The 12,586-nt window shown below is 41.1% G+C and overlaps 1 protein-coding gene across 1 annotated transcript; it reads right to left on the reverse strand.

Moving 5' to 3' along the window:
- Positions 1-201: 201 nt before the first annotated feature.
- Positions 202-6,066, reverse strand: CARTPT (CART prepropeptide). Its single transcript, XM_066601891.1, has 3 exons — positions 5,783-6,066; positions 5,425-5,508; positions 202-529 (listed from the first exon to the last, which is right to left on the reverse strand). The coding sequence occupies exons 1-3, from the start codon at positions 5,933-5,935 to the stop codon at positions 422-424; spliced, it is 345 nt and encodes a 114-aa protein (XP_066457988.1). The 5' UTR covers positions 5,936-6,066; the 3' UTR covers positions 202-421.
- Positions 6,067-12,586: the final 6,520 nt, after the last annotated feature.

Below are 12,586 nucleotides of genomic sequence, written 5' to 3' on the forward strand. Positions count from 1 at the left end.
TGCGTTTAGCGTTATTGGCACCCAGAGCCAAATGACGGTGCGTGTGCCAAAGGGCCGGGGCTAACATCATGATGTCACTCTAGATCCACTTCCTGATTGCGGCTGGCATATCGCAATATACAGTAAGTACATTCATGTGGCTTTTCTTGGTACTTTTTCCCCCGCAGACACAACACTGCCGGTCATATAGTATGACAAACGTCTGTAACAAAAACCCTTTATTACACATAACAAGTACATGCTATAAACATAGTTATGTGTAAAATAATGAAATACAGACACACATAACAGAAGTAGAAACACACTTTATAAGTGAGCCCCAAGTAGAGCTGTAACAGGAATAAAAAATAATACTTTGTGTAAAAATCTCTGCTTTCTGTCTCTCCGTCAGGTGAGAGGATGCCGCGTCTTCAGATCTTACTCATAAACACTTTAAGAGAAATGTATTGCAGGAGGTCCTTCTTGGGCAGTCACACAGCTTCCCGATCCGAGCGCCTTTCCTGACGGCACACTGTTCTCCTGCGTCACACTGCAATAGGAACAAGTACAATCAACCGCCTTATAATACTACAGGAAAACTGCAGACATTTGCCACAATCACTGTCAAAAGCTACTTATCTGTGCTTTAGGACTAAGGATTTATTTAGATGGGCAACTGTGAATTGCTGCTGGGAATCTCAGGTGTAACTCGCATTGTAAAGTACATGGACATCCAATCTGCATGGACAGTACAAACTGCATGACCTATTCTCATCCTTGATGCAGAGAAGAAAAGGACATGCAGCAATTTACTTCACACAGAACATCAGTCTATAGGAAAAATCAATTGTGTGTATAGCCTCATAGGATATAATGGGTCTTTGTGCTGTCTGTGAAATACACAAACAGCACATGGATGGAAAATACACCCATGTGAATTAGCCCCAAGGGCAAAACTACTGAGCGATACACAAACAATGCAGTACCAGTAAGTTAAATTACATTTTTAATTCTGCTACATATTTAATTGAGCTCTCATGTCTAACAAAAAAGATCGTTAATAGAGATAAGTGAGTATACTCGCTAAGGCACATTACTCGAGCGAGTAGTGCCTTAGCCGAGTATCTCCCCGCTCGTCTCTAAAGATTCGGGGGCCGGCGGGGAGCAGGGAGGAGCGGGGGGAGAGAGATCTCCCCTCCATTCCTCCCCGCTCTCCCCCGCCGCTTCCCGCCCCCCGCCGGCCCCCGAATCTTTAGAGACGAGTGGGGAGATACTCGGCTAAGGCACTACTCGCTCGAGTAATGTGCCTTAGCGAGTATACTCGCTCATCTCTAATCGTTAATAATCATTCATATGAACAAATTATTTTAATTATTTGCAAAAACCATCTGCTTACACATCTTAAACCACTTACAGGACAGAAATCTCTTTTATTCATGGGATCATATATAACGATTATAACATGGGTCTGGCTGATGTGACCTTAAGTGATCCAAAGGATCTCCCCATAGAAGTGTATGATATTAAGAGGAATTGAATGTAAAGCAAGAAGCAGCAGTTTGTCCACTAAGTCATCCGGTATAAATAACCATTCTTCCAAAGCTGTAAACGGGTAAGGACTTCATTAGTCAGTCTACTCTCTACCAATAATAGCGCTCATCCTAAGGGCAAAAACACATGAGTTTGTTCTTCTCACCATATACAGCCATGATAATCATGGCTGTATAATGGTACAAAACAAAACCATTGATTTCAATAAGATTTCAGTGGTTTCATTTTCACTATTGGGATTTTTTGGTCATGAATACCACGGCCGAGAAAAGATAGGACGTGCCCTATCTTCCCTGTACATAGTGAATACATTGTGCAGGGAAGATCGGGCAGCACCTACCTTCCTCCGGTCTTTTTCAAACTCCTGCGCTCTGGTGCGGAGTTTGAAAAGCCAGCAAGGGAGAAGAAATTCCCTTGGTTCAGGCGCAACTACGCTCTATGGCGGCGAGCATAGTTGCACCTATGGTCATATGTTTAAGTCCTAAGGCCAGTTTCAGACAAGCATATGAAAACACGTCTGTAATAAGGATCTGTATTATGGATGTGTTTTAAAAGACATTCCATACGTATGTCATCAATTTTTCATCCGTATTCGCATCCAAATTTTTATTATTTTCTATTGAGCAAATACTGATTCGGTTGTGCCCAATAGAAAAGAATACAAATACAAGGGCAAAAGTGCAAAAATACATCATGCTACACAGTAAAAAATATGGCCATGTGATTAGCCCTATAGATTAACATTGTCTCCATATTACGGTCCCCCCCAACATGGAGCAAAAATACGCTTGTCTGAAAGCAGCCTTAAGACCCAGGAACATTGGTGCCTTACATGAATGGCTCACTCATTCAGTAGGCTCATGTGCAGGGAATATAAACCTTAACCATCAGGATCCGCTGCCAACAGTGACAACAGGAGCCCCCATTGACAACTGGGCATATTGATTACAAATGTATCACCAGTTGCTTTTAATGAGACACGAACCCTCCACTAGATGTAATATCTGAGAACTGCACCAGGGACCTTTACATAAATGTTACATCTGTATAGGTCAACTATGTAGAAGTCCAACTGAAATATAGGGGTGTTTCTTTTATTTCATCAATAGATTATTTGATTTTAGCTCATTGATAGGTTGTTGTTTATTGAAGTTTATGTTTTTAAATGATAATAATATATCTTCTATCATTAATAATATTTGTCATTATTAGAATAATTATCATAAAACATTAGAACTTGTTTGTTTATTTTTTGCCATAGAAAACCATGTAAAATAGTGAAATGATCAAATGTAATAATAATAACACATGCTTAATGCTGTCCAATACGTTTCCTTAGGAAAGGATGAACATTGATGGATATTTGGTTGGAAAGATCCCTAGAGTCATTGCAGATACACGGATGATTTGCAAAAACATTAGCAGGTTCTAATAGCAGCTTTGCACAGTCAAAGTAAACAGTTTATACTTTGCTGAAAGCCGCAGATGTGGCAGGACTAGGTTTACTAATGCAGCAGAGCAGAGTTTGTCATTTGGTAGAATGTAGCCCAGAGGTCCCTGTAATCTATATTCAATTTTGAGGGACTGTCAGGAGCTAACTCCAAAATATAGGAGAGATATATTAATTATGGAGAAATTAGAAATCATAAGTTTTCAAACATTTGCTGATGCAGATTTCACTGCACATTTGACACTAGTTGTAGAACATTCCAATTCACACTGTTCAGTAGCTAGGATATGACTGCAATTATGTCAGTTGCCAGTGCACATGGCCATCTGTGTACAGTGCTGCTGAATATGCATGCACTATATAAAAGAGTAAAATGACTAATAATTCAGAAATTCTACAGCAAGGAGTTGTGAACCACGTGGGGCTCCCAAGCCAACGGTTCGGGATCTCTGATGCAACACATTATCATGGTAAGTTAACTTAGTGAGGTATCACAATGGTCTAAAAAAAACTATTCAACGCCAAACTCAGCTCTGCTACATGTGCATAGGATGTTAAGACAAACTGGACATAGACACTAGATACTTATCTAGATACCTTTTTCATGTCCACTTGCCCTACGCTCAACAGACAACACTCCAGATTAGTTACAGAAACATAGTTCCAAGCTCCGAATTTACATTCAGAGACTATTCTGGTAGACTGCAATACAAATTATCCTTATCTTCACACAATATATCCCCACTATTCATCATAATGGAATCTGCCATTTACACCTAGTTATGCCACTGAACCATACACATGAACATAAGACACCATAGTTCACATAGTGACATTGGTTAGCACTTCTGCCTCAAAGCACCAGGGTCCTGGTTTCAAATCTGACCAAAGACAACATTTGAGTAGAACTTGTATGCTCCCCCTGTGATGTTTCCTGAGTACTCCAGTTTCTTCCCACACTCCAAAAACATAACTGAAAACTGATAAATAAATCAGCCACGTATAAAGCTTTCCTTTATGTGTCTCTGAGTTAGGAAAATTAGATTGATAGCCTCATTGCATGCTGGAATTTATAATGATAATTTGTACAACTCTGTGGACGTGTTGGAGCTATAGGATTAGCAAAAGTCATAAAATATGTAATATAGGATGTGCTATAAACCGCACAAAATAATTACAATCCAATGTGATGGTTTTATCACTTTTATACGGATTTGTAATTGCTGCTATGTGTGTGTGCCCTGTATATGAGGCTTTAATAGCTTCCAGTTTCTTAATTAGTTGAGCACAAACTACATATTGATTTACAACAGTCTAGTGCTCATCTGCAGCCACTGAAGAGCTGTCTTACCATAGTTAGCAGTAACATATTACAGAACAAGAGGGAATAGCATGCTCCTTACAAGAGTGAGATCACATGCAAATGTAAACTGTATAGTCTAGCTCTTTATACTCACTATATCTATCTATATATATATAGTTGTGTGCAAAAGTTTTAGACAGGTGTGGAGAAAATGCTGCAAAGTAAGGATTTAAAAAAATGTGTTTTAATAATTCCAGATTTCTGCTAAATTTTTATTCCACAACTAACTTCAGTATAAACAAGGGTCCTAGAAGTGAGGATATGGCCCCCACAGAGTCCTGATTTCATCATTATCCAGTCTGTCTGGGATTACATGAGAAGAAAGGAGGATTTGAGGAAGCCTACTCTACAGGAGATCTGTGGTTAGTTCTCCAAGATGCTTGTAACCTCCCTACAGAGTTCCTTCAAAAACTATGTGCAAGTGCATCTAAAAGACTTGCTGCTGTTTTGAAGGCAAATGGTGGTCACAACAAATACTGATTCCCTTTGCATTTTGTTAATTAACTTTTGCACAGTACCATATATTTATTATATACAGTACTGTAAATATGCTGTATATATACACACAATATTTACATTCTGAAAGCCAACATTTGGTTGATCTAAAATGATTGAACATAGAAACAATTGCAAAGCCAATGTTAGCTCAGGTCAATAAAAGGAAAGTGTGCATATAGTTCACACATGATGGAATTACGTCGCAGGACGCAATCAAATGCGCAGCTACAGAATTCTGCACCAAAACCTCAGATCTAACTGCGTAATTTGATGCAGAATTGCAGACAGGTTTTAAGCCATTTTGGTCCATTTGCAGCCTATTCTGTTCCATATGGAAGGTTCCTAAGTAAAACAACTTGTGTTCTGTGCTTTGGGTATAGGAGTACAGAAGTATACTTTTATAGCTAGTTCATACACCTCCTGCTATATAAGTCTGTATACTAAGGGAAACTTACTAGTCAGCATTGTCTTTTACATAGACTGTAACAAGATTGTATAGTAATAAAGCAATAATCTGACATTAACCTGCGTGTTTTCCCGAGTGGGGCGGCTATATTCCCCAGTATATGAAAGGATCACTCACCATGGCCACTTGTCCATACTTCTTTTCAAAATGTGGAAGCCTTTTACTTTTGAGTTTTTCTAAGACTTCCTGCAAAGCATCAATCTGAAACATAGAACAGAAACATGATTGCAAGAAGTAAGAAGTTGGGGCAGATCCGAGCTCAGTACATTCTAATATACTAATCCCAGAGAATACTCAGACTATAGCTGCTGTTCACATAAAAGCCCTTCACTGAGCTCTGACAAGAAGTCTGGTGTAAGCAGATACTGAGAATGAGTATTTAACCCCGCATGTACATAAGATGCTAGGATCAATACTCCAGCAGGTGACAAGTCATTCAGTATAGGACATGATAGATGGAAAGAATATCACATACCAGCTCCTTCTCCTGGAAGTTGTTATCTATAGGGGAGTAGAAGTCTAGGGACCTGCTCTCCAGGTAGTCTGTCTCCTCGCAGCTGCCTGTGAGCACCAGGAGGAGGAGTGTGGAGCTGAGGAGGGTGAGCAGGGTGCAGCGGGAGCTCTCCATGGTGCTGCAGTCCAGCCTGTTCTGGGGATGGCAGACACTGCTATATATAGGGGCAGGGACCAACCTATACTGACATCACCAGTCACTAGACAACACCCAGACTACGCAAGCATCATCAGTGAGGGGTGTATATATTTATATGGAAATAAATATAGAAGATTGAAGGCAGAGAAACATCATTTCCTTGGTCTCTTGGGATAGATATATCCTTAACCCAGGTATGCTTCAATTCACTTACTGGTGATTTTTCAACCATGTCTGCTAGAAGTTCATTCCAAGCCTCTAGAACTCCTTCAGGGCTCCTTCACACGAGTGTCAGTTTAACGCTCCCGATAGCCTGCTAAAACAGTGTGGCTATTTCAGCGTTAAATCACGAAGAATAGCTGCGACCAAGATTTGGCTATTCTCCGCGAGTTTACATAGCCGGCTGTGGTGTCTTGCACTACACTGACACCGCAGCCCTGAAATCCCTTGGCCGCCAGAACAATGAAGGGCATCCCCGTAGGGACTCCCTTCATCCCCGGGGGGATGACCTTCATTGTTCTGGCGCTCCCCATTGCTAAACTCCCTTCCTTTTTCTGCCAGCAGGGAGAGAGTTTATCAGTGGGGGGCAGCTGTAATTGTTTCACAGAGCTTAGCATCCCTAAATTCCCTCCACCCCCGCCCTTTGCCGAACGGCTCACATAGTCTCCCAAAAGAGACTATGGAGCCACCAGTGTTCTGCCGTCAAAAGATAGGACTTATCCTATCTTTTGACGGAGAGAAATCTCGACATCAAAAAATCACGCTTATGTCCTATCTTTTGACGGGGGATTTTTTTCACCTCGTCAAAAAAACGTTCATCTTAAAGAACCCAAAGGAAATCATAGGTTCTTTTAGATGCGATGTTCTGACGCACCTACTCTGCATCAAAATGAAGTCCATGTGAATGAACCCTCAAGAGGACAATATTTTCTGACATTGCTTCTGATCTTCCCCCAGATAGATTTTAGATAGATAGATAGATATGAGATAGATAGATAGATATGAGATAGATAGATAGATAGATAGATAGATAGATAGATAGATAGATAGATATGAGATAGATAGATAGATATGAGATATGAGATAGATAGATAGATAGATATGAGATAGATAGATATGAGATAGATAGATAGATAGATAGATAGATAGATATGAGATAGATAGATAGATATGAGATAGATAGATAGATATGAGATAGATAGATATGAGATAGATAGATAGATATGAGATAGATAGATAGGAGATAGATAGATAGATAGATAGATAGATAGATAGATAGATAGATAGATAGATAGATAGATAGATAGATAGATAGATAGATAGATAGATATGAGATAGATAGATAGATATGAGATAGATAGATATGAGATAGATAGATAGATAGATAGATAGATAGATAGATATGAGATAGATAGATAGATATGAGATAGATAGATAGATATGAGATAGATATGAGATAGATAGATAGATATGAGATAGATAGATAGATAGATAGATAGATAGATAGATAGATAGATAGATAGATAGATAGATAGATAGATAGATAGATAGATAGATAGATAGATAGATAGATAGATAGATAGATAGATAGACTGGAAAACAACATAATAGCCGCTTCAGCTATAGCAGACTTTTATAAAAAATGATACAAGCATTTCATTTCCCGAAGTATACAGCGAACAAGAAGTATCCACTTTCTCCTTAAAAAGATGTTCTGCAGCAGCTGTGGTGTGTAATAAGGAATAATTTAACCCCTACTATGAATTATTTAAAAGATTATATTATATGGTTATGAAACACCTTGTTAATTTCTAACACATTAATTTCAGACTAACCTTCATATAGAAGCTTGAGGCTGCTGGTACCAGTTGTGGCAGGTTAATTTGCACAGTGTAAGGATTCGCAAGACAATGATCACCTTCAACATGGGTTGCAAGCTTACGTATTTTGGCCAAAATATTAACCAATGACTTGTATGTATTGTTATTTTTGCAGGTAGCAGCCTGACTTTAAAATGTTGTGGGAGCCCAGAGTGTCAGTATGTTGTGTGGTTCGTTTATAAGGTGCAGGACAGCCTGCCAGATCTAATAGTATGCATGTCACTAATAGGCTGTAAGCCTGTATGGTGCACTACATGTATCTGTGTGACTGTACCCATTGTATGCCTTATCTATGCGCAACTATGTGCAAGGTTGGATTCACAGGAGCACAAGCATGTTTGTGCACATTTTTGTAGTGCATTTCTGTGCAATGGGTGTGGCGTATTTGCACACACATCAACATATTTCACTCTACCTTGTAAGTGCGCAAGTAGTGTGCAATTGCGTATGCAAAAAAAAGCATCGGTGCTCCAAGCTATTAGTTTAATGAGTTCAGAATATTCTCTTTCCCTGTTCAAATGCGCAGGAATATAGAATATGCTGCATCTTTTTTTGCGCAACGGAATTGCACACGCACAATACACACGTTAGTGAAGCCATTGAAATCCATTCTTTTTTCTGCGTGCGTAAATTTTTTGTGTCCAAATACGTGCACAAATACGTTTGCGTGAATCCGGCTTAATACTAAGCAACCCCTCTCTTCAATATGTGGTAGGCGTGTGGTAGTTCATCAGTATTTTTACACCTGTATGCAGTATTTTCTCTGTTCTGCATGTTGCTGGGAAGTGGTGATTGTACCTGCCCTTGTATCTCTGTCAGTATTCTCTGTATTCCCGTCCACCCAATGACTTTGGCATATGGGCTGTATCTACATCTCAGCCACGTTTGGCTGAAATGGGAATACCCCTTTAATGTTGTCTTTAGGGTTTATAACTTCGCAAGGAGTTTTCCTACCAGAAGCTGTTAGGCCACGGAGAACATGTTATGCAACAATCAAGAGAATTCTGCAATTACATACATCTTTGTAGTTGTCAGTGCCACTTGTTTTTCTAATAGGGGAAAACTGAAGTCGTAAGCAAATAATGGTTATACCGTGACTTGTAGACAACCAAATGTCACCACAAAGCATTAGCCTATTGTTCTGTCAATGAGACATAGCCCTGCAGTTGAGAATGAGAATAAGTCATCTATTCATAGCAAAGGTGAACAAGCATATATGGGTCCCAGATGTCAGATTCACACACAAAAAAATTACTTTCTGAACATTACGTTACGGCATGCTACCACCACAGCGCACCTGTTCCTGGAGCTGCGACTGGCCATCACCACACTTCTGGTCTTTCACGCTGGGCTCAGGCTGCTTCCTGCCATGCTTCTTCTGCTCACTCTCTCCGCTACCTATAGAGCTCACACACACTCCCACCCCTTCTCTTAAAGGGCCAACATATGCTGTCTAATCCTGTCTTCCTGCACCTCCTATATTAGACATTTACCCTAGGGTGGAGCGCTCCAAAGTGGGAGACTGTTCTGCATATATATGTTACAAGATGCAGGACAGCGCTCTGATGCAGCATACTGTAACATATATATGCAGAACAGCTTCCCGCATTGGAGCGCTGTCCTGCATACTGTTAGGAACATGCGTCAGCCCTCGTCCAACATCAGAGCTATGCAGGGAAATCTTAATTTTGGACCCAACACTGGATTAGGAAGGTTTAAACCTGTAAGCTAAAGCACGGTGCCCAAACTGCAGGCAGCATGTTATAGTCTTGTGGGAATTGATTCAGTATAACTTGCATTTTATTAATTCCTATCTCCGATTATGCTGAGCTTAGAGGTCCAGTGGGCGGTCCTATCAGCGACTGGTAGTTATCTATAAATGGCTGTACATACAGAGGTAGCTGTCAGTTACTGATAGCTCCGCCCATTGGACTGTACAGCTCACAATAAGCAGAGATGTGAATGCAAGAGATGAAAATACAAGTTATACAGAATCTTTTCCCACAAAACTTTATCTCAATCTGCTCAGTTTCTTCTGCACTATAACTTGCTGCCTGCAGTATGAACACCATGTTCAAGCTGATAGGTTCCCTTTAACTGTTTCCTATTTTTGTTGGTTTAGCAAAAAAAAAAAGAGTTTGTGTTTCAATATAACCACCTAATGAACAATAAAGTTGTGGATTGGCACATTTTAGGTAAGCTATGTGCTACAGACTCTGAAAGGAATTAAACTTTCCCATCCAGAAAGTTTTTGAGTGATTTATCACAGTGCACAAAGGAAACTGTTAAATGACAAACTTAGCTCTGCTACATCTGGAAACGGAGAATGTTACTTGCCATGCTCAACATCCAGTCATTTCTGGGTGTGCTAATTAAATATATTCACACTGCAGACCACATAGTCCATTTATTCTGTATGGATTCAGGACTGATGCCTGTTATGTAGTAGTTCTATATAAACAACTAGACTTCATTTGATTTCTGAAGTGTGTGATGTAGCAGTTCAAAGTAAAAATTATTTATGGAGGGATATTTATGTTTTCTATGGCGTATGTCCATGCTCTTGTATCATTAGTATTTCTATTTGACAGCAGTTTTAAATTACATTAGTTATCTACACAGAAAGGCTTTATGTCTAATCCCTCAGGGGATCCTTCTCTGAATGCTAATATCTGTTTTAATGCATGCTTGTCGAGGCTCCTTAATAAAACAGCTAGCCTTTACTACCAGGAGAATCCAGTCTTCGACATTTCAAGTTGAAATCCAGTCATGTGCCAATTATAGATCTTCTTAATAAAAATTTTCATCAGCATGTCTGTAAATGATATTTGGATAAACATCACATTTTGTAGGGGTGTAGCTTAGGGAGCAGGCGGGGAATGTGCCCCAGATGTAATTAGGGAGGTGCATGCCCTGAATAGTTTACAGTCAGAGTGCGCAGCACTTACAAGCTGAAAAGTAAATGTCCTGGTTCCCCCTTTCAGACACTCCTCCTTTAACTTGTGTCCAGCTGCAGTGATGGGGAGTGAGGACATGGCAAGCATCACCCCTGTTTGCCTGCCTGCTCAGTTTTGTGGTTGCTGCCTCCTCGCTCTACCTAGACCTGGTCTTGGTGGACCAACTGGAGGATATATTATATTGTTCTGTGTCTTAATTGCTGCAGAAAATCGTAATCCACACTCCAGCTGCTGCAGATCTTTTATTTTAAAGTATGAGGGTGTTTAATTATTCAACCAATCAATGTTGGACAGGACTATCCCTTTTACTTTTCAGGGCTTATTCAGATGACCGTATATTGGCCGGGTATTCACGCCGGCCGATATACGGCGTCCCTCTCTGCTGGGGGAGGAGGCTGGAAGAGTCGGGAGCAGTGCTCTGAGCTCCTGCCCCCTCTCCGCCTCCTCTCCGCCCCTCGGCACTATTTGCAATGGGAGGGGGTGAGATGGGGCGGAGCCAAGTCTCTAAAGGCTGCTGCAGCCAATCACAGACCTCAGTGCTTGAGCAAGTGCTGCAGCAGCCTGTGATGTCTCGTATACAGGTTTGTGCAGTCTGTAAACATTATGTCACGGGGAAGACTTGGAGCTACCAGCACGGGAGATGCAGGGAGTTGGGAGAGGCGAGTATACACTTGTTTTTTTTTCATCATGGATAACAGTCAAACACCCCCTATTGCTACAAATTGAGTCTACTCTGCAGTTGTGGGGAGCTGTAAAAGATTTTGCATTGGGCAAAAGTTCTGACTCCTCAGCCTTAAACGTTTATATTGTCACAGAGCTCCTTGAAAACTTCTAATATTCTTGTAGTGTGCAGTAATGGGTACATTATCCAAAATATAATACTACTAGCTGAACTCCCACTAAACTCCCACCCCCTTCTCTCTTTTCACCGCCCCTTGGCAGCAGCTGGCAATGGGAGGGGGCAGGAGCTAGTTGCTAAGCTCCCGCCCCCTCCCATTACTGGCAGCTGACAAGGGGCAGAGAGGGGGCGGGAGTTTCACACACTAGCTCCAGCTCTGTCCTGCCCCCTTTCCTTGCCAAGAGCCGGCGAGGGGGCAGAAAGGGGGAGACAGTTTAGCAGAGCTAAACTGTCTCCCCCCCCCCACCTAACAACAATCCACGCTCAGTGTTTATGCACCAGACCCGAGCCATCTGAAGGGACACACATACTCTGTTCACGCGATTTTCGGTCACGCTGTGGCCATGACACAGCCAACCAAAAATCGCTTTGCTTGTGTAAAAGAGCCCTCGGGGCTCTCTCCTACGAGCGCATATACGGCGTGTTTTTATGCCAGGGCATATATATGTACCCAGGAGAGGCATTGATTTTCAATGCATCCATTCACATGGGCAAATATACGGCGCGTAAATACGACGGCAGAGTGAAAATTAGAGCATACATACATGGCCGATGCATATACGCTCAGCCAAAACATAGTTCTGGAACTATGTTTTGGCTAATATACACTGGCGGGTCCCATAGACTTCTATGGGAGCCTATGGGAGGAGGGAAAGAGGCATTTATGCAGCGTCCAATGCTGCAAAAAACTTACAGGTGCCTCTATATAGGCATTGGAAGCCATCCCGAGGATTTTGGCAGAGCGAGGGATTACTGTGATGCCGTGTATTTTTTCGCTAAAAACGACGCTCACAGTCGTGTAAATTGACGAGAAAACGCTGGCTGTGACTGTGGAAAAACGCCCATTCAGGCACTTATACGGAGCTTACGTAAAAATGCCATCGCCATTTAT

This window comes from Eleutherodactylus coqui, chromosome 5 (genome assembly GCF_035609145.1).
Source record: "Eleutherodactylus coqui strain aEleCoq1 chromosome 5, aEleCoq1.hap1, whole genome shotgun sequence".
NCBI lineage: Eukaryota > Metazoa > Chordata > Amphibia > Anura > Eleutherodactylidae > Eleutherodactylus > Eleutherodactylus coqui.